The sequence below is a fragment of the Cyrtonyx montezumae genome, unplaced genomic scaffold (genome assembly GCF_038088225.1).
Source record: "Cyrtonyx montezumae isolate F1298 unplaced genomic scaffold, pur_monq_1.0 scaffold_14, whole genome shotgun sequence".
Taxonomy (NCBI): Eukaryota; Metazoa; Chordata; class Aves; order Galliformes; family Odontophoridae; genus Cyrtonyx; species Cyrtonyx montezumae.
Window position 1 is genome coordinate 5,658,033 of NW_027071870.1, and position 23,038 is coordinate 5,681,070.

The 23,038-nt window shown below is 39.5% G+C and overlaps 1 protein-coding gene across 2 annotated transcripts in view; it reads left to right on the plus strand.

The window, feature by feature from the left end:
- The first annotated feature begins 237 nt into the window (after window positions 1-237).
- The window catches only part of STAM (signal transducing adaptor molecule), a 33,895-nt gene continuing 11,094 nt past the window's right edge, over window positions 238-23,038 (plus strand). The window contains exons 1-9 of one of the 2 annotated variants that reach the window (XM_065731328.1): window positions 238-382; window positions 12,603-12,687; window positions 19,474-19,549; window positions 19,637-19,732; window positions 20,285-20,431; window positions 20,926-21,016; window positions 21,273-21,465; window positions 21,770-21,864; window positions 22,694-22,782. In XM_065731328.1, coding sequence (XP_065587400.1) covers window positions 343-382; window positions 12,603-12,687; window positions 19,474-19,549; window positions 19,637-19,732; window positions 20,285-20,431; window positions 20,926-21,016; window positions 21,273-21,465; window positions 21,770-21,864; window positions 22,694-22,782 — 912 coding nt within the window. In that variant the 5' untranslated portion in view covers window positions 238-342. The remainder of the gene's footprint in view (window positions 383-12,602; window positions 12,688-19,473; window positions 19,550-19,636; window positions 19,733-20,284; window positions 20,432-20,925; window positions 21,017-21,272; window positions 21,466-21,769; window positions 21,865-22,693; window positions 22,783-23,038) is intronic. The other variant, XM_065731330.1, reaches the window with a different exon arrangement.

Consider the following 23,038-nt stretch of genomic DNA (forward strand, 5'->3'; position numbering starts at 1 on the left):
CCAGCTCCCGGCGGGCAGCAGCAGAGGGACCCCGGGGGCCGCCCGCCGGGGCTGGGGGAAGGCGCAGTCCGGTCCGCGGACGGAGCCCGAGGGGAGTCCCCCACGCGGGACTCCGCTCCCCGAGCACCGCGTGGAAGCGCGGCGGGGCGTGCCGGGGCCGCTCCCGGGCGCGGCGAGGCCAGCCCCGGCTTCCCGGCATGCTGCGCGCGGCGGGCTGGCTCCGGAGCCCTGGGAGGCGGCGGCGACCCCGGGCGGGAGGAGCGGGAGGAGCAGCTGGAGCCGCCGCGGGCCCGTCGTTCTGTCGCCGCGCTGCCGGGAGCGGAGGGGTGGCCGCGCCCCGCCATGCCGCTCTTCGCCACCAATCCCTTCGACCAGGATGTGGGTGAGTGGCTCCGCCGCGCCCCGGCCTCACCCGGGCTAGCCCCGTGCCCGGGCCCCGCCGGCCGCTCTGCCCGGCCCTGCCTCCGCCGCACGGCCTCGATCCCGATCGGGACGGCTGGCGGCGGGCGGCGGTGCTCCGGCCTGGCCGCCCTGCTGCGAGCCGGGCCTGGCTGCGGGAATGCTCCGCTCGGGGCCGGCTCGCTGGGCAGGGGCTGCGCGGCACGACGAGCGGGCAGGAGCGCTCGGGCCGGAGTCCTGCCGAAGGGATGAGGAGTAAAAGGCCCATCCGCCCTGGTGCGTTCAGGGCTTTGAAATGAATTTATGGCAGAGCTTTTTTTTTCTCCCCCTTTCACGTGCAACTTGACGTCTTGTGATCAGGTTTCATCCCCACCGTGCTCTTTCCGAAGCCAGGCTATTTGGAGAGGGAATATCTGGCTTCTGCCTGAGAAAAACTGTGCTTAGTGCTCGTGAGTCCAAAGCAGAGGTAAAATAACACGTAGGCAGTCAAAAAATCATTTTACATATCTGATTTCTGGTTGTGTAACACAGCTTGTTGCCTACCTGCTGCTGACATCTCCCTTACGCCGAGAGAGGGATCCTTTGGCTGGGAAACAGCATCACAGAAACTGACTTCTCATCTTCGGATGAGCACCTCAATTATTTTCTTATAGTGTAACTGTAGCATAATGCTGCTTATTTTTCTTGGAACAAATTTCTCTCTCAGCTTTGTATTTGCTGCACCTTTCAGCAGTGATTTACTATTTGTTTCTCGATGTTTACTCAACTTTATTAGCTAGGGCTCCGATTAAATTATTCAAGTTTTTCAGAAAGCAACTCAGAGCCACGTGGAAAGTAGGGACCCTTTCTGGGGGAAGGATTAGTGCCTAAACAAGGGAGGCTGACACATATTCCTTGTGTTTGTTATTAAGAGCTCTGAATCTGGTGTGTCTTAGCGAAGCATAGCTTGTGTTTCTTGCCACTTGAAATAATGAAGTGTGCCACAGCATTTTCTTGGTGGCAGAATCAACAGTTATTTATTTTGAAAAGTTGTAAATATCTCCTCTTCATCATTTCACTGTCTTCTAATGTAACTTGGCACCTGAATGTATGGAAGAGTTTGTACTGCTTGCCAGTTTTCTGTGGACCATCAGGGGACTGAAACATGGGTAATATCTATGAGAATGATTGGAACTAATAAGATTAAAAGGTGATAGCTGGGGTTTGGCAAGGTGCTCATTTTTTCATCTCTTAGGCCTGCTGTCTAGCAGTGGTGAAGATCAAACTGCCTGAGTGGGTTTATAGAGAGCCAAGCCTGACAGATGTGCGTGTCAGTGCTGAGTTCCGTGACGCAGAGTGGCAGCTCCCAGATGTTAGGTCAGTGGGTTATTTGCTCTTTTCTGGGGGCGGAGAATGCCAGCTCCTTGCCTAGTGTGATTGACTCACACTCTCCAGTCGATAGTTTTCAAAACCTGTGTTCTGTGCATGGTATAAACACAAATAACTTCCAAATTAGTGTTGGAAAAGCAGGCAGAGGGCAACAGGCTGATTTACCAGCAGACAGTAACTGCAGCCTCTTTCTGATGGCCCCCTTTGATGGTGCCCTGAGGGAGAATGAAGGAGCAGCAGGCTGTCAGGTGGGTGGCAGCATGCTTTGAGAGGCCTGCTGCCTTGATCCATCAAGTAGCTGGGTTTGTGCCAAGAGGACAGGAACGGTGAAGTCTCCAGGAAAGTGTCCCCAGGGCCTTCTTCCTCAAGGCCTCTTGGGAATGCGTTATTATCTGGATGAACTTCTTGGCAGGCTTCATCAGATACGTCAGCTGTAGTGCAAGCTCTCATGTTCTCGGGAAACTTCCAAAAGTTGTCAAGCAGTAGTGTTATTTTTCATTTCTTTTCTCAGAAGGAAAGTTGAGTACTCTGCTTTTGCTCTGGCTCAGCAAGAAAGTTTTCTTTTGAAAATCAGATTCCTGAAGCAGGAAGGTAGTCTGAAGCAATTTTTAGTTTCATATGTAGTTGGACATTGGTGTGGGGTAACTGAATTCTTGTCTGCTGTTCAGTGCTGTGCAATAGTTGGAAATGATTTTGGAAACATTTTGGTGATGGACTGCAGTGAACACATCTGGGACTGAATTGTTTTCTGTTATATTGAGGAGCATGAGTGTCTTTAAGCTCAGGAGAGATTTCTTGGTTTTTCTCTCCAGCCATCAGCATTCCTGTTAGCATGCTCATGCTGTGGATCCTGGTCATCCAGAATAGTGTGCCACTTGGAGTCAGCTTAGTGCTGAGATCCTGAGAGGTGTACCTCTTCTTTGGATGTGATCAGCAGAAGAGTGTTAAGACTATTGTTAAAACATTATTTTAATCTGCCCATAGATTTGATTCGGTAAGCCATTGTCATTCTCAAGGAGTCCTAATTTCTGCATGAAATCCAAATACTTCTGTGTGCTCAACCTTCTTTTTACCATATTTAGGAATATTTCTACATGAAGGGATGCTAATGAATGGTGGTGTAAGTTGGTAAGGATTTTTACGGTCAGCTGTGAGAACACTTGGCAGTGTGTCCATGTAAGGAATATAACACTGGAATATTAACAAAACAAAACAAACCCTTCAAGATACTGAACTGCTGAGGGTATAGTTTTGAGACTCTAATCCTCTACATAGGGGTTTAGAATTAATGACATTCATATTGGTTTGATGGGAAGTAATATTTCATAACTTTAGTCACAAAGTTTTTTGCATAGGATTGCAAGTTCATCTGTAAGTTTGACACAGGCAAGGTATGTGCAGTGTACTTAAAGAACCAAAAGTCTGCTGGTCTGTCCACTACTGCTAAGTAGTGAAGGAACTGTGGGTAGGCTGTGTTTGATGAAGAACTAACTGTTGGAGAAGTTCTGAGATGTTACTGATGTGCTCTCTCAAGAATAAAATCTGTAACTCTGTACGTACCAAGCCTTGTAAATGTAACCTATGTTGTGATCAGAGAGTTGGAAGATCTTCTCACTCTGTGCTCTAAGCTTTGTGTTGTATCACATTTCTGCTGTTTTACTGGCTATAATAAACATGCATTCTGGTCTGAGTCGTTGCAAAGTCCAACAGAATGCCAACAGAAGTAACTTTTGGATTATTTTTCTCCCTTCTTTGCAGCAATTGATGGAGGTGCTTCTTGCATCTGCTTTGCATGTCAGTCTTGTAGTTCGTGTAATGGTTTGAGGCATCACGAGAGTGGGAATAAAGGCAACAATCAGGCTTTCTATTTACAATAACAGGAAATCAAGCAGGTAGTTTGGTAATATAATAAAGTTATGACTTTGATAGTAGTGATTTTTCCCACATTTTTTTCAACTGTGGTGTTTAGTGACCATTTTATTATGCTCATAACTCTTACAGAAATATATAACTTCTATAAATTTAATAATGTGCACGATTACATATGAATGTTGCAAAGTAGGATGCTAAGGTGTGCATATAGTTTGATGCATTGGGATGTAAGAAATGCTTTTACTTCAAATCCCTTTGTGCAATTTCTTGTAATAAAAATACTCTTGCTCTTTAAGCTGGTTACTCTATAGATTTATCCCCTTTGCTAGTCAACATTGTCATAACAACCCAGCTGTACATTTCTGTGAACTGGGCTTCTCTTTACTTAGGACAGCTTTGGGTTTGCCAGAAGGATGGAGTTTTATTGTAGAGACTCTTGACCCTGGAGAACTGTGAAGAATGCAAGCTGTGAGTTAACGTACCTCTGGTTGCAAGGACGGATGACTTACAAAGATTGGTTCAGTTTATCATGAATCTGGCACTTTTTTTTTGTCCAAGTGGCTGACTGTTTCTCTCAGCTTTGTTTTAGGGGAAAGGGTATTATCTGTGAGCTGAGAAGAAAGTGTGTGGAAAGGGACTGTAGCCAGCCCTCTTTCAGTTCTTTATAAATGTTTCCATAAAACAAGAATTTCTCACTTCACTGTGTGAACTCAATGAAGAATGGTAATGCAGACAGCATCCTGATAAAGGAAGTACCTCTTCTGTATAATAGTTCTCCCAAATTCTTTTTCATTATTGCTTTCTGAAAAAGAATCACCAGACTTCAGTTCAGTTGGGCAAATTTGGAGCCAACATCGTACATTCCTTTGGCAAAGAAGGTTTTGTAGACTGTACTTTATTGATAATTTTTTCTTTCGGGGAAGAGATGTCGTTTTTAAGTGCTTCCTCTCATTCAGTGTGCGTTATAATATCAACATTTGGAGAAGCCGAAGTAGTTCTCCAGTATGTAAAATCTGTTCGTCTATGATAAAAATAACACTACATCTTTGATGTGAATAGTGATGTCTCTTGCTGATCTCCTATCTGAAATGCTGCTTCTACTGTGGCTTAATCTGAGGGATGCTGCAATAGATCCTGGCAGCTCTTGTTTGTGTTACTGGCCTGTGATCCACCTTGTGTACGGAGCTGTCATCGTCTGTCTCATCTATCTCTGATGTACTCACCTTCCTGCTCTGCTGTAATAGCTCTGGGTGAAGGGTTGTGTAAGTTCTGGGGATTTGTTACAGTTTGCCGTAAAATCACTAAATCACTTTGCCTAGCTTGCTAATCATTCTTAGCAGATCTTTAATCCCTTTATCTTTGTTCTGTCCAGCTCATTGAGCTGAGGGATGTCTCTGGCTGGGTTATCTCTTCAGCAGCATGATCGTACTCAGTCCTCTGAAGGAATGAGCCGAGATGGCCTCCCATCAGCTCTGTCACTGCTGCTTGTTTGTCTGTGGTCAGCTGGTGCTGCCTTCATTGGATGCCACACAGAGGTGCTTTCAGGAGGTCTTTTTAGGAGTACAGTTCAATAGAAGACATTGGCTAATCAGTAGAATAGCTTAGGTTGGAAGAGACCTTAAAGATCATCTAATTGCAGCCCCCTGCCATGGACAGGGCTGCCATCCACCAGCTTGGGCTGCCCAGGGCCTCATCCAACCCAGACTTGAACTCCAGAGATGGGATATCCATGGCTTCTCTGGACAGCCCAGTCCATTGCCTCACCACTTTCTGAGTAAAAAATATTCTTCCTAACTACCAACCTAAATCTCCCTTCTTCTAGTTTAAAGCCATAAAGCCATTCCCTCTTGTTTTGCCACCATCAGGCCGTGTAAAAGGTTGGTCTTTCTCCTGCTTTTAAGTGCCTTACAAATGCTGGAAGGTCTGCTGCCACCCCTCTGTTGATGCAGCCTAGGATGCAGTTGGCCTCCCTGACTGCAAGAGCACGCTGCTGGATCATGTTCAGCTTTTCATCCACCAAAAAGCCCAAGTCCTCCTCTGCAGGGCTGTTCTCTGAGTTCTTCTCCCAGTCCATGCTCATATCTGGAATTGCCCTGACCCAGATGGCTTAACTGAAGTTAACAGTGTGACAAGGAATTCTATTTTCTGCTTACAAACACACTCTCTGTTAGAGGTTTGTTTTCAGTCTTGCTTAAATCAAAATGAGTTGGCCTTATTTTTCTGTGTGGTTCTATGCATGTGGTTAGTATAAATAAGTGGTTTGTATAAGAGTGGTTGTACAAATGTGTTGGTCATTTTGACAGACAAAAAGAACAAACTTAATTATGTGATGTGGAATGGTATGGAGACAGAATTTCTTGTCAAGTGACTGCCAAAAAATAAATAAATTGCAGTCTGTTTCAGTTTTCAGGGATTGTTTAAATTATTGAAGAAATTAGGTAGTTACTAAAATTCCCAAGCATTGTAAGTGCATATCTGTATTTACGTGTATATAGAGGGGGGGGGAAATTATTTACTTAGCCTTGGGAAGGAAACCAGACTCTGAGTGGGACAATGGGAGAGAAGGCTGGTGGGAGTGCTGATTTTGTGTCAGTTCTGTGGTGTTTACATTGCTATAATGGATCATAAGTGAAGACTGCCTTTAGGTCTTCTTTTCTTTGTAACTTCACTTAGAACTTCTGTGTCTTGTTTCATAGATAAGCAATGGTGGGAGGGCAGTCATCCCCATGGATGGAGTAAGTAAATGCCAACCAGAATGGCTCAACATCCTGGTTTGGTAGAATAGTTTTTGAGTTTTTACTCACATTTATTCTAAGTGCTTCGAGTTATGCAGATTTTAAATGTTGGATTTAGGGGAAGTTTTGAGCTCTTATTGCCATTTCTTAAAATTCTCAATTGTTTTAACATCTGTGAGAGTTTGTAGCAAAAAACAAATAGGTCATTTCTAATACTGGAATGCTTTAATATCAATGAAATCTAAACTTTATCTTAAACCTGCATTGTAAAACGCTGTTGGCAGTGGGCAGTCTTGCAAAGTTCTAGAGCTGTTCAGGTGCAGAGCTATTAGATAATGCAGGTGACTTGCTGATAGCTGCATGGCAGAGCTGGTATGATGTGGCTGTGTGTATTTCTCTCACCAGCACCTGAACACTCAGCCACTAAGATTGGCAGTGTTTTTTTTTTTCAGCCATTTCTTCTCTTTAATAGAAATGCAGAAATCTGATGATAAATTAGGACAACTCTGAATGATTTGGAAGTTATTTTTTCTTCTGAGAGAATTTTGCCTCTTCTGTCCTGAAATTATTGACTATTATATTGTGTATAATGGGAACTTCAGGTAGTATCACAGCATAAGTATTTTTGCATTACTTGTAATTTTTAAGCAGTGTACAAAATCAGAGGAGAAAACAGTTCTATAGATGCTTCAAGTCTTTACAGTTAGTGTAAATTAGATGGAAATTCCACCTCAGCGAAGCGACTGAGCTTTACAGCACAAGGTGTGAAGCTGGTGTGCTTTGGTGTCTCAGGAGCTCACAAGTTTTGCAGATTTTTTATATTTTGAGTGTATATAAGGCAACATAATTGCAGATCTGAGTCTGACACAAAGTTAAAGAAGTCTTCCAGTTTTGCACTTATTTTTGTGTTCTGCTGGAGTTAGTTATTGTAAAAAAATGACCTCTGTTGGGTGTTGGACTAGTAAGTGGATATTTTTTGTATATATTCACATGCATGTTATGCAGTTATCCTTGCAGAAATGGTTAAAAAGAAAAAAAAAAAAGAAAAAAAAGAAAAAAAAAAAAAAGCTAAAACTTGTCAGCATCATTGTTGATTTTAGAAAGGAGGGTATGCCCCGTCTTGTGGACAGCCAACCTTTTGGCTTGCCTGGGCTGCATTGGGTGAGCAGGACTTGTCTCAGGCTGTATATAACATAAATTTAGCATATGTAAGTAACAATTTTTTAATTTTTTTTAATAAAACATAAAAAACAGAACAAAAATGTAATACTAGTGGGATGTTTGACTCTGTGAAACTAATGCCTCAGGCTGGGTTGATGGCAGTGGTTCCCATTCCAAGTGTGTACTCAAGGTGTTCTTCAGACACTTTTGATTAAATATTACTCTTCCTGTGCTTCATCCTGGACAACAGTTATTCCTAAATGTATGTTCAGCCAAAATGCAATGAGGTAAATAAGATGCGTCTGTGAAATGAGGGATATTTTTCTCTGGTAAGAGAGAGTTTGGGAAAGTTTGGTAAGGAGACACAACCACATTTTTCTTTGAGTTGAATGCCTGATTGCAGCTCCATACATTCCACGTGGAAATTTGCAGATAATGTATTTATGTCAACCTGATAATAGGGTCACAAATATATAAATAAATATATTTTTTGATATCTTGAAACCTGTTCTCAAATTCCTTTATCAGAACAGAAAGTGTGGCTGCATTTTTTTCATTGATCATTGGACTGTGCTTAGCCAGTGTATCAAAGTCCATGGAATCATTTGCTGTAATTTGACTCGCCATAATTTGAATTTCTTTTCAAACACTTTTATGGTTTGAAACGTAGCACAGGTATGCTGATTTTCACCTCGAAGATGCTTGTTTAACTCATTTAAATGAATGGTCAAACCCACCAAACATGCTAAATGAGTGAGCCATTTTTAATCTTCATGTCCTTATACAAAATTTCCTTCTGATTCCATAAAGGACTGGATTTCACTTTTCCAATCATAGCATTTTGCCTCGACTTAGGCACCTTCCTTCAGAAAAGTGAATGATGACTCCATAATCAGCATCCGTACTTTTAAGGAGCTGCTGGAACTGGTGATGACTTGGTCCCTTGGCCTTTATGAAATTGACAACTTTGATGGTGATTTACATCGTTATCCATTTTTAAAGCTTTAGCACATTATTATTATTTTTTTTTTTGATGTCTGATGTAGTGAAATTTCATCCAGCCTGAATTGCCAGTGGTAAATGCATAATCTTCCATTAATTTTATAAGTCCCTGTTTTAACAGCCATCTTGGGAGCACCATCAGTAGCTATACCAGATACACTGACAATGGTTAAAGAAAATTGCTTTTATGTATTTATTTTTTTATTAGCACCTCATAACCCTCAGTCCACTGCACAAAAATTCTCTTGATTCACTTGTGAGCGATCCAAAAATGTGCCGTGTTTTAAAAACAAATGTTAAATGATAAAATGATGAACAGGTTTTCCCTTTATATTTATATATATAAAATATTATATATGCATATTTTTTGAAGGGCACTAATAGGGTAGCATTAATGGTATCTTAGTAAGGGGCAGGGAAGAGCAAAGTGCGACTTCAGGACAGGTTTCAGGAGGCATGGGTTAAGCAAACATAAAAAAAACCTTTTTATTTTTTAGCTTCCAAGTTTTCAGTTTTTCAATCAGAAAAGCAGCCACTGAAGTTCATTGCAGGAGCCCATACACTCTCACCACAACTGTTGTTGTAAGTAGGGTAACTCACAGATGTGTACCTTTCTGTCCCAGCTTCTGATCAACAGGAGTGACACTCATCTGAGTTTTGGTACAGTTTCAGAAGGACTAGACAGCATTTATACTCAGGAGTGGTGCTCTCTTTAGAAGGCAGACCTTGTTCAGGTCTGTGTACATTTTATTAGGAGGTTTGCTTTGTTTGGAAAGGGTTCCAGAGAAGGATAGAAGATGTATTTGGAAGTATGATTTACTCAAGTAGATTTCATTTGAAGGACACCATGTTCTAGGAAGTCATGTGAATTTTTGACTATCTAGATACAGCTGAGATTTCTATCAGAAGATAGGCATTTTTCTTCAGAACACTGAAGTTGATGTGGTTACATTTTTGTCATTGAGGCTCCATTTCTGGCTTGGAGTTAGGAAGCTGTAAATTGTTGGTGCTGAAAGGTGTGTTGTAGGGAAATGCATCTACTGCTTACCTTACCTTGTTCTTTTCTGTGTTTTCCTAGGCATTTGTTTCTTCAGACATGATACGTTAGAGGCTGAACCTGGGGCAAGATGGAATTGCTCACACTTGGTATGCCAGTGTGAAGGGAGAAGCCTGGTAGTTCCATGGTCTGTGTCTTGCAAAGTGGCTGAAAAATGTGATGCATTGTTTCTGTGTTGCAGTGGTTGAAGTTACAATGTTAATTCACAGGCCTTGCCTGTGCTAGAAGAAAAAATTCGTATGCTGCAGTGTATTAGTGATAGAGCTTTGTGGGAGAGCTGCTCTGGGAAACTAGGGATAGTGATGTGCAAGCTGTGCCTGTTAGCTGGGCATGCAGTTGCTGAGTGAGTGCAGAGTTCTGGCGGCAGGCGTGTGCATTATGTCAGAGAAGAGCATTCATGGGTTTTAAGTGGTATCTGTGTAAGTAATTGAAGTTAAACAGCTCCAAGTTGTTATTTTGACTCCAAAACACTGATGCAACACAGGAATTTCCTCCAAGCATCCCGGCTGCTTCTGTTCCCGGAGTGGTGAAAGGTGACAGCTGCACACTGTTGCTCAGTGTGGCCTTTTTGTGTCAGTTTAGCTCACCTTGGGCACCGTGAGTGCCTTCTTATTATCCAAGGAAAATGATAGATGCTTATTACTAGAGAAGACAGAAGGTATGCAGTGACTAGGTTCCAGGCTGGCATGTAGTAAGGAACCTTTCAGTTCCCTGTGACACTTGCAGCAATGGGCAGTTTTTAGACAATCATAGGATCAGAGTATCCTGAGTTGGATGGGACCCATAAGGATCATCGAATCCAACTCCTGCCACCACGTGGACCATCCAGAAATCAGACCGTATGTCATGTCTGAGCGTGTTGTCCAAATACTTCTTGAACTCAGGCAGCTGAGTGCCATGAGCACTGCCCTGGGGGACCCCAACCACCCAACCAGGCAGAGTTCAACTTTCAAGAAATGATGTAGCTGTGATAGTAAACTTGTAATTGTATTTGTGGATACATCTGTAAAATATTCTCATTGAGAATTAGAATGAAGGTTGTAATTGATGAGGTTGGTGTGAACTAGGGATTTCATCATTCACCATCATATCTGTAGTTTTAGCCAAACTGTTTAAATCAGCGTAAATGACAGCTTAATGTCATTTCAAAACCCTAAGCATGCATTATTTTACTTGATGGTTTGCTGTGCCATTTCTCTATGGTGCCACTGCCTGAGGAGAAGAACTACTTCTTGCCAGAAGTACAGACAGCGTTGGAGCCCGAAGTTTCCGTCTTGTTGGATTCCTCAGCTCTGCAGCTGAAGGATAGCACGGCGTGAGGCTGCAAAGCCCTGAGCCTGGCTGGAGCCAGGGGCTCTGCAGGGTGCTCTGTAGGCACGGAGTGAAGCTGGTCCAGCTCCAGCAGGACTGGCAGCGAGCTGCAGCAGGAGCTCTGGAACTGGCTGCCTCCACACGGCCGATCCGTGGTATGGGTTGTGCTGAGCAGCAGCTGCAGGGATTGCAGTGCAGGCACAGCAGTTCAGGTGCAACTCCGTGTGGGCTCAGTGTTTTATATTATGTATCCTTGACCTCAGAATTGAAATTCTGGAGTAACAAAACATTGTAGACTGCCTATAGCAACAATCTCACTGCTCTGTTCTCATGTTTTTGGCATTTTTAGTTAGTTTACTGACTGGATTGTGTTTCCTTTATGAGTAAGATTGAAACATTGAGGTATTTCTCTGTCTGTTGGCTATGCTACCTCTAAGCATGATTTGGAACAATAGTGGAGTGAAAGTAAAATGAAATGCTTTTCTTAGTGCCAGATGTTATCATAGCATTTATCCAGAGTTTTTCCCTTCTCTATGGTCTTGCAAACGCTAGTTTGGATTAATTTATCTTGTGGAAACTTTTAGGTTTTTACAGGAAATCTTTCCTTCTTTAAACTAAGCACACTGGGAGAGATCGTACTCATTGTTGAGGCATATTTTCAGACTGAGGTGAATATTAGATGAAGAAAGTATAGGTTATAGTTCTGTGCCCATCATTCCTTCCATCTCTTCTCCATGAGAGTGGTCTGGTGCTGACATGGGCCTCCTAGGGGGTGGTGGAGTCACCATCCCTTGAGGAGTTCCAGAACTGTTTAGATGCATTACTAGACATGATTTAGTGGGAAATATTGGTGGTGGGTGCATGGTTAAACTGTAAGATCCTTTCAAACGTTGGTGATTCTATTATTCTATTTGGAGAACAAAATACATTGCCTTGTGGTCTCCAACCCTGATTGGATCTATAAATTTTTAGATACCATTCCATTCAGCTGCAGTCTGAACCTCAGTTTTCTTTATCACTTTTATTTATTGTTACCCCCTGTGTACCTGGGCTTTTCTAGGAAAAATAGGGAGAGAGTCTGTTTTTCCTTCTGATTTGCTTTCTACGTATCTTCTTTATTTGTTCACTCTTCAGGAAGGACAGCTCTTGTCCTGTTCAGAAGATCTGGAAGAAAGGGTCTCAGTGGATTTTGTCAGATTAGGTTTATAACTAAAAGGCACAATATATCATCCAAAGCAGAGATACTAATCACTGAACTTTCAGTGAGTCACTGAAGCCCCCTTGCTGAGAAGGGAGGAAAGACATAGAAAGGAAATGTATGACAGTGTCTGAGGATGGGGTAAATTCTGTTGTGTCTGACTGTAAACAGGGAACTGATTCTTAGTGTACTTATATGATCTTAAACTTAACATTTCCAAGTGAAGAAAAAAACCAAATAAGTTGATAGTTGATATACTTCTGGATGTATATTTATTATGTGGAAATACCAAATATATATTTGCTATGAGTTTAACTTTGTAGCTGCAAATTTATATTTGAAAGGTAAAAATAATTAGTTACAACGGTTATAATATGAATTTATTAAATATACAATATCATATATTTAGATGTGTACAGGAATAGCACTGCAGGATCTTAATTGTCAATTCTGTTAAATTATTATTTACTATTTATTATATTTGTATTTTGTTCATTAGAGAAAGCAACCAGTGAGATGAACACTGCAGAGGACTGGGGCCTCATCTTAGACATTTGTGATAAAGTTGGACAGTCACGCACAGGGTAAGTGATTTTTGAAACTGTCTTCCACAAGCATTGTTAATTTTGTTATTTCAATCTTATACTTGAATAAGAGGAATAAAATTCTGTTTTGTTTCTGTTCTGCTTGAAGCAGCTCAGTTTAGTTTACTTTATATATTTACTAGAGTATATTTGCTACAGTGAAAGGATGTATGGATTTTCTGCCCAAATATTTTATGGTTCTTCCCTTGTTTCCTAAAATCAGGAATTGTGTCCAGCAGTTTTTCACCAGTGTAATAGAATAAACAAGCTAATATGTTGTAGCAGTGTCTCTATAAATCCAGCAGACATCATCAGAGTTTTGTACAATCACAATCTATGTTGAAAGTGACCTCTGGAGGTCATCTCTGGAGTCCAACTGCCCTCTTGAAACAGTCCTAATTAGATCAGGTTGCTCAGAACTATGCCGAGTCTTGAATGCCTCCAAGGACAGAGTTTCCACAATCTCTGTGGGCAGTCCATTTCAGTATTTAACCACCCTTACAGTAAGTAAGTAAATAAATGAATGATCCTGATATCTGACTGCAATTTCCCTTGTTCCAGCTTGCTTGTTGCGTCTTACTTCGTGACTGCATTTCTGACAAGGGTCTGGTTTCATCAATGTTCTCTGTTTAAGAAGTTGTGTAAAACAGTAAGGTCCCCTCTTACCCTGCCCTTCTAAAAACTGAGCCCATGTGTTCGTGTTTTCTTGTGTGTGACTCTCCTCTGGCCATCTTGATAACCCTCCACTAGACTTGCTGTGGTGTGTCAACATCCTTGTGTTGGAGAACTCAAAACTGGGCAAAATCCCAATACAGTCTTACATGCCCTGTACAGATAGAATGGAAATGCTTCTCTGGCCCAGCTGGCTGTGCTGTCATTACTATGGCCCATGGTGTGCTTGGTCATCTTTGCTGCTGAGCTACACTCCTGTCGCCCATTGAGTCCTGCCAAGCCTTCCCTGTGGAGCTGCTCTTTGGGCAGTCAGCTCTTGGCCTGTGCTGGTGCTGTCCACTCCAAATGCAGTACCTTCTTTGCCTTTCTCTTGTTGACCTTAATGAAGTTCTAGTTTCCCCATTTCTCCTTGTTGTCCAGATCCCTCTAGTATCTCCACTTTCTGGTATATCGGCTGCTTCCTCCAATGGGCTGTTGTCAGAAGGATGCCTCCTGTCATCTAGGTCGTTACTGAAGACATTTAGAAGTACCAGTCCCAGGAATTCCCTGAGGGACACCACGAATTACTGCCCACCAGCTGGGATTTGCACACTGCTGGCAACTCTATGAGCTCAGCAGCCCAGCCAGTTTTCCACCCACCTTATCATCCTTTTATCCAGCCAGTATTTCACCTGCTGTTGATAAGGAGAACTATACGAGACTGTGTCAACACTTCATTGAAACTGAAGTTTAAATTGTCCTCTGCCTTCCCTTATCCCCACCACTTGTGTCTTTGTACAGTGAGGTTGTATTTTTCTCCCCTTTGTCTTGAAAAACTATTTTCTGACATCAGGGCTTTAAGGAATGTTCATTTAAAAGAATGTTTAAATGAAATGCACCTTTTATACAGAGCATTAATCAGCTTCCATTACTGACCCTTCAGTGAACTCTGTCAGAGATCTTATGCGAGCCTTCTTCTTTTTTTAATATATATAAAGAGTTAAAGTATAATTTGGAATAGTTTTGGATATAGATTTTCCTCAACCAATCTCTAACAATTCAGGTAAGGAAAAGCCTCAAAAAGAGAGTTATGCCACTGGTGCTGTTGCAAAGGACATGTTCACAAATTAACTTTTTCCTTGGAATTAAGAGTAGCATGTAGAGGAGTATTTATGAATAGCATGGTATATTGAGACTTCTGTGCCGTTGTGTGTAACTCTAGTAGAAATAAAAACTGGTAATTTGTTAATGATTTTATTCTCTGTATGTAGAACTGTATTTCTGTTCCATGTGTGTTGATGCTGAATCTGTAACAACATTATCAAAGACCTCGATATTGTATTTCACCACTTCTGCATAGGCATGATTCAGCCTCACAATGGATTACCCTAAACAGTGCTTAAATGCTGCAAGAAGCAGCTGCTTGGAAATACAGATAAAGCCAGTGATCTTCTGGCAACATACAGCTATGTTTCTCCATGACAGTTGGAATTTCTGTTATGATTTTAAAAAGGGAACAAAACAAAACAAAAAACAACAGTGGTTTTTATCCTGCTGTGTCTTTAACCTTTGTAGTACTTATGCTGCTTGCTGCCAGCTGACTCATTGCTTAACAGCACATTCTGTTAAAAACTTGCTGATGGGGAGTTTTCTTTGTTTGGATGGATTTTGTCATGGTACAGCAAGTTAAAGCTAGACAGTGTTTCCCATTAAGTTTAAATCAGATATGCTACACGTAGTAACTCTTCTGCAATTTAAATTATTGTGGCAAGGATACTAACCTCTGGAGCTGGCTTCTGTTTAGTTTTTTCCAATTCCTATCTAATGCAAACTGTTCTTGGCAGGAGCTTATACTGTATTATCTCCACTTTATTGATTTTTTTTTTTTTTGGTAAAGTCTTTGAAAGGTAAAGCCTTTCAACATTTTAAACATAAATCACCATACACCTAAAGCCTTAATAGACTAGAGGGTTTATTTTTCTTTATGAAGTGGAACATTTTGTTTATACTGTTATATTGCACATTGTCTTGTTTACCTGTTTGTTTGTTGTTGGAAACCTGTTGTGCTTTAAAGATTTATTTTCTCCTAAGATAAATAAGCTGTAGTTCAGTAGCAGGATTGCTAGCTGGGTACATACAGTTGTGTTGCTGTTAGTTTTTATATTGCCATAGCTTGCTTACAGAATATCACCCACTAATTTTATCTTAAGTATTTTAATAATTAATAATAAATAATGATATAATTTTATCTTCTACCTATTTTAAGTACAGATTTTGTGTATTGTTGGCTTGAAACAAAAATGCTTACACAATTTAATCTGTACTTTATCATCTCTTAGTAAGGTAATGTTATGACACTGGAATTATTCATGAAATGGATAAAAGGCAAACTTAACAGTTATGGTATTTTATAGTATGAGGTGTACCTGTCTTAATTGCACTCTTTGTTATTGTTCAAGGCTAATAGTGTAATGGTTTGCATTTGGCTTTGACAAGGTTATAACTTTGTTTTAACCTGGTTAGTATTTGTTTGAAACTATCATTACCTCAGTGACACCTCATTCCTCTTCGAATGTTAGTTAACAAAAATGATGGACTTAAAAAAAAAAATTATAATGAAGTCAGTGAATGGGAGAAGATGCAATGGCTGAGAAAATAGAAACATTTGTTGCAGCATGCTCTGGTGGAGGGAGGTTTGGATGTTGTAAAGCTGACAATCAGGAATGGTTTGTCTGACTGCTGCTTGTGTAACTTTGTCCTGATTCCTTATGGGTTGATGGCTGAGTCAAGATTCTGGTCAGCTGGTTCTCCTTAGTTGTTTCCACACCTGTTGTACAAGAGCAGTACCACTCCTCATCTTTTCTTGTCCCCTCCCCCCAAGTTACCCAATGTAAGCAGCATTTTACATGGTCATTGCAGTGTGTGTCTCACAGAGTGATCAGGATAATGCTTTACTGGTTTCTGATGGAGCAAGTGGAACAGCTGAGTCACCTGGGTAGTCTTGAGCCTGATAGTAGGTTACCTCAGATAATAAAGAGAACAAACAACTGAAAATGTAAGAAATGTGTTGTGCAGAATAGCATGTTAGCTTCCAATTACAGTTCATGTTGTATTCTTATATAAAATATAATGCATGAATCTACCAAGCATTCAAATGCATTATTTTACTCTCTAAAACTGAGTTTTATTGCAAATATTTTCTGAATATATTATGTAGTATGTAGTATCAAAGCTTTTACCTTATCCTGCCCAATCTTGCACTTACTGATTTGTTATCCTCCCTCACTGTGCTGCCTATGAAGCTTTGATTATAAAGTCATTAGAGCAGAATTGCAGCCTAATGTTTGCGTAGCATAGCCTGGAGAAAGTGCTTAATACATAGACAAAATTTTTTCTTGTGTGATGCGTGCCTTTCCTCTGATTTCTATTTAGTACTTCTCATCATTTCTTAGCTAAATTGCATTACAAATTAATTTGAAATGAAAGTAAGGATATTAGTTCTGTCTACAGAATGGATACTTGAAGATGTATTGGTGAACTGTGCATCAGTAACCATGAGTTTTGGTGTAGAATTAATCTAAAGATTTTTTTTTTAAGCATTGAGAAAAAGCAATGATATTCAAATACTGTTTCTCTTAAAAATATCTATTTTCTCACGTGTTTAGAAGTTCTTATGAATTAATGTGTTTTTCAGTTTTCAAAACTGTACTTGACAGATATGGAAGATGACGTGATTTTGAATCTTTCTTGTCACTTTATTACATTTTAGAAAGAGTTTCCTTAATAAAATCATCTTAAACTAATGGTTCAGTGCTCCTATTCCTAGACTTCCAAGTTCTTGATTCTGTAGCCTGCTTTTATAAATGCTGGCTTGACAATTAATGTCCACGGTTGTGCACACTGCTTATAATTTAATGCAGTTATTTATGTATAAAGACATTCAATTAGAAAAGAAAAACCATAGCTGAACAGATACTTCTCTTAAGTTTTATGATGTATTCTTTCTCAGGTATAGTGAACATTGGAGATATCTTGGTTAATTAATAGATAATGAACAGTGCTTGTCATACAGCCTTCATTTGTAATAATAATTGGTTATGTGAAGGTATACACTGAACGACATGTAGTCTTGCTATGTGATAGCATTTTCTATAATTAGTCCTACTAAACATGAGAGAGACATTTCTGTAAAATGTAGACACTGCCAAATATAGTATAGCCAAGCAGTAGTGTAACTTATACCTAAGTTTCATATTAGTTCGTGGATATCAGTTCCATAGAAAATGGGTTTTGCTTCCAAAATTGTCTGTATATACTCCAGAAATGTGTGAAATCCTTTAGTTTAAATGTACCATTTTCTTTTCCTCTTCCTCTGCTTTTACCTCTTTTGTGTCTGCTCAACAGATAATGCTTGTGCGTTCTTGATAATTCTGCTCTCGCCTTACTCAGCCTTCAATCCCCAAAAACTCAACTAAATAACAGAAAGACAAAAAGTTTTAAATATGCTGAGCAGTATCTGAAAATCCGTTCAAACTGTTCCTTAAATTCCCATTTCCCATTATGTCTACCTAAGGCAACAGAGGTAGAACTTGAATTCCGTATTTAACCTTTATGCAGAATGTCTAACACTGTTTTCTTTTTCAGTACTTACTGATTTGCTGTGTATTTCTATGTAAGTTATATATAGATTAAAACTGACTCTGAGGAGCATACTGACATTCTTTATGTTTGTGGAATATAGAGGAGTAGTAGATTTTAAGGAAATTTGCATGTAGATCATTATCACCCAAATTCATTAACTAACCATTAATTACATATGTTGATTCTATATCTTCTGAAAGAAATAAGATTCCTATTAAGTATGGAGAAGGGTGTGTTGAAAGCGAAGCTGGGCTTACTGAGGGGCTATTCTTGCCAGTAGTTGATGAGCATGGGGCAAGTTCAATGCAGGAAACTGCTCTCTGCTTTACTTGATACCATTGTGGTATTGAAAAACTGGACAACAGAGATATCTTAATTCTAGCTTTTTTACTTATAAAGTTGTATGTGCTAGTGACAAATTGTTATAATGCTCTACGTTTATTTCTAAAGATTCTAAGCTGACTTGGGCTTAGCTTATCTACAAAACTGACTTCTTTAGAGATTACAAACTTTAAAAACTCGGAATTCTTTTTTGTGAATTGATGCATGTGGGAACAAGGGAGGTGTTAAATGAGGGAGAAAAGGAAGAAATGTACAGTTCAAAAATCTGTCTATATTCATGCAAAAATGACTTTTTATGCCCTACTCCTCATTAAACAAAATGTATTTCATTCTTGAGTGATATTGTCTGTAATGGAGTACTAGTTCTGAATCCTTGTAGGAAGAGCTTAGTATTTGCAGAGCTCACTTGGAGGAGAAAGGGGAGGTAACATGGAGTTTGGATATTTGAAGGAGTTCAGTGTATGTGTAGTGTAAGTAGGTTGGATTGGGAAGAGAGTAGGACAATACAGGGAGCAGATAGAAGAGAGACAAGAAATTGCAATCCTGATCATAAATTCCTCTTTATGGAATTCCTGTTCGTATTCTCCTTTGTATTCCTCTTAGTACACAAATACACAATCATCAATTCAACAGCAGCTTAGATGCAGAAGAAGATAGTGTTTTGATAGCAGATTCTTTAACAGACCTGTGTTGAAACAAATTAAATTTTGAAATGTCACTGTGTTTATATGAGAATATTTTACATTACAGTTTCTCTGTTAAGAGTTGTTCTTAGAGTGAAAAAAGGTATGTATTGAAGGTGAATGGACTACAGAGAACTACAGTTCTCTGCTTCTGTATGTTGTGGAATGCTTAGAGTAATTCTCTCATACTTAAAAAAAAAAAAGTTTATTGTGACATTTTGATAATTAAGAAAGCTATAGCAGTCCTATAGACTGAACTGACTAGACCTGCTAGTGGTTGCTTTTTTATTTGTTGTCATTATTTATTATTGTACTTTTAATTTAAATTTTCCCTTATAAGCTACTAAACCATGTACTGACTGTATTCAGGAGAGCTTGCTGTCTGCTATCACTGCCATGCATTGTCACGTGTGCAATAAGAAATATGTGATGGAATGAACAACTTTAAAGCTGCCTTGTCTTTCTTTAGGCCTAAGGACTGCCTTCGTTCTATTATGAAGAGAGTGAACCATAAGGATCCCCATGTTGCCATGCAGGCTTTGACAGTAGGTTACTTTTAATGTAGTGCTATTCCTTCCTAAAAAGCCATATTACATAATCTCTTCTCTGAGTTTCTTTCTTTCTTTCCTTAGCTTCTAGGAGCATGTGTATCAAACTGTGGTAAAATCTTTCATTTAGAAGTCTGTTCAAGAGACTTTGCCAGTGAAGTAAGCAACGTGTTGAATAAGGTAATTTTACTGCATGGATTTATATGATTCATATAAAAGCTAAACCAGATTGGTAGCTGGGGTAACCTGAGATTGGAATGGAAGGGAATACAAGGAGAAGGGGGGAATTTTGAGAGAAGGTTAAAAGATTAGTGGGAAGGCTGACTGTGAGAAAGAGCTTCCTGACTGCCACTTCATACAACAGTTGTATATTCTGTTCATGTCAGAAGTGAGATTAATTGGTAAATACCTGTGTTCATTTTCACATTCAATAAAAGCAATAAAATACTAAGACACGCAGTGAAATTGAGATGATGGAAAGGCTTTTCTGTAGCTTTATACACTGCGTTTTGTGGCTAGTTCATATTGTTGAAGTGCTATTCCCAAAGGCCATTAAACATGGTGCTAAAAGCTGCTGTACTCTTCTACTTTCTAATAGAAAGTATTACTTATTAATACACTGTGTTTTCAAGTGTACATATAGTTCATATTGAAAGTAGCATGAATTTAAGTGAAATTAAGGACTTAAGAACAGATTGCTACATTATTTAATTAATTTCTGTTTTTTTCTAGGGTCATCCAAAAGTTTGTGAAAAGCTGAAAGCCCTTATGGTGGAATGGACTGATGAATTCAAGAATGACCCACAGCTTAGTTTAATATCTGCTATGATAAAAAATCTGAAGGAGCAAGGAGTTACTTTCCCAGCTATTGGTTCACAGGTATAGTACATTTTGTGGTGGTCCTTAAAAGGAATCACAAATTCTTTTTATCCTCTGTTCTGTATTTTAGTTTTTGTATTCTTGAATTCTGTGATGCATTTGGCAAACAAAATGAAGTCTTCCTTGTCTAAATAAAGCATTCATTTGAGGGCTGAAATGCGCTGGCTTCCTTTGATTTTTATATTGCAAATCATAGTATTACAGACTCAAAGAGTGGCCTGGGTTGGAAAATTCTGTCCAGTTCGAGCCTCCTGCCATGGGCAGGGCTGTCCCACACCAGATCAGGCTGCTCAGGGCCCCATCTGACCTGAGTTTGAACATCTCCACAGATGGGGCACCCACAGCTCTCTGGGCAGCCCGTGCCAGTGCCTCACTGTCCTCTGAGTAACAGATTTCTTCCTGAAATATAGATGAATACAAATCAAAATGATGAATGTAATGTATTGTGGCAGTTTTATGGTGGTTTTACTTTTTTGTCTTTAATTTTTGGCTAGGCTGCTGAACAGGCAAAAGCAAGTCCAGCCCTAGTTGCTAAAGATCCTGGTACAGTAGCTAGCAAGAAAGAAGAAGAGGATTTAGCTAAAGGTGAGTGCATTTATTTGCTGACTTAAGGAATTTAAAGGTAAATATCTAATAAAGGGGGAATGCTGTAGGAGCAGAATTTTGCTATATAGTTTTAAAACATCTTTTCATTTGTAATCATATTTTTATATGAGATGCAGAAGTTGCTTACAGTGCAACAGGAATGGAATAACACTAAACATTTTCATAGAGTTAAGATTTCAAATCATTCTACACATTTAAATAGGGAATTTTCATCTAAATAACTCTTCTTTTGTAGCAATTGAACTGTCACTAAAAGAACAAAGGCAACAGCAAACGACACTTTCCAGTTTGTATCCGAGCACCTCAAGCCTTTTAACAAATCACAAACACGAGGGCAGGAAGGTTCGTGCAATCTATGACTTTGAGGCTGCTGAAGACAACGAATTAACCTTTAAAGCTGGAGAACTTATAACTATCCTTGATGACAGGTAACTTGTGTAGAGTGTCTATAAGAAGTGAATCAGACTAAAAATCAGTCAGAAATAAATGTATGTTATGGTAGAAGCATGCATCACAACACAATTGCAATAAAATATACATTTAATATTTGATTTAGTTAGCTCCTTGATTTTTGAATCACAAATATATTTGCATAAAGATTATTGTATGAAGATTTCTGCATATATGCAAATTGTGTTTATGTACGAGTAGTATAAATGCCTTGTATAGTGCAAGTCTTGGGAAAATTCCTTATAAGTATGGGTTTTTAATTTTTGTTTTTAAATCTTTTAGTGATCCAAATTGGTGGAAAGGTGAAACTCATCAGGGTATAGGATTGTTTCCATCCAATTTTGTTACAGCTGACCTCTCTGCTGAGCCAGAAATGAGTAAGTAACTTTATGCTTATGTATATATGTGAAGCCTTGCCTTGGCTCGTGGGATATATCTGTAGTTGTACACAATCTGTTTCCTTACCCTTATGACAGGGTTAAGTCACAACTTCATGTCACACTGAAAGTAAAGCTGGAGAGTCCTTACTGTTCTCTCACAGTCCTGTCTTCATGTTCCAGCCCATAGCTACACATGCTGGCATCTGTTGAAAAGCAGGATGCTACCTACTGCTGACAAGTCTTTAGCTTCCTTGAGACTCATGTAACAATTTATTGACAGCTAGAAAAAATTAGTAAAAATTAAAAACAAGCAAACAAAAAAATCAGCAATTCATTCCCAATTTTATCTTTTTTACCTGGTTTCAATGGTGAACATTAATTAAGGAAAAACTCTGATCAGTTAGTAGTAGTTGATTGAGATGGAAATTTGACAGCTTTCAATTCTGTACTCTGGGAAAAAGAGAACTACTATTGCGATTTTTCCACTTTTCTCTTCAGTTTAACTCATTAGTCCTATTTATTCCAGTCTCTCTCAGTGTGTTTTCTTGATGATTTACTGATCAGTGTTATATCGAGGGAGACTGCCATAATGGCATCTACTTTCTAAAATGTGCTTCTGTTGACCTTGTATGAATTGATTGTTTTTTTTTTGGCGAATGCTTTATGGATTTCTTTATGAAAATACTTCTGTCCTTCAAATGTCAGAATAAGTTTTACATTTTTCACTGCTTCAAATGCAATGATCTGCAAACGTAACATGCTAGCTCTGTATATTGTCCTTGCTTTGTTTGTTTTATAAAGTAAGATCTGCCTATTTATTTTATAGTGAAAACTGAGAAAAAAACAGTGCAGTTCAGTGATGAAGTTCAAGTGGAAACAATAGAACCTGAGCCTGAACCAGTTTATATTGATGAAGTAAGTGTGAAACAAGTACTGATGTTTCAACTGCTGTTGCACACTTAAACATTTGATGTTTAACCCTTACATTCTGTATCTCAAAAGCAATTTGGTCAATCAAGAGAATGTAGCCAAAAAATAACGGGAAGGCAAAGTTGATTATCTGCAGTACTCTAGTATGTTAATGTATCTTGAAGTTCTTAGGAATTTATGAAACTGAATTTGGAGACTTCATTCAATTCAGGGCTCTGCTTCAGGATTGTATAGCTGTTTA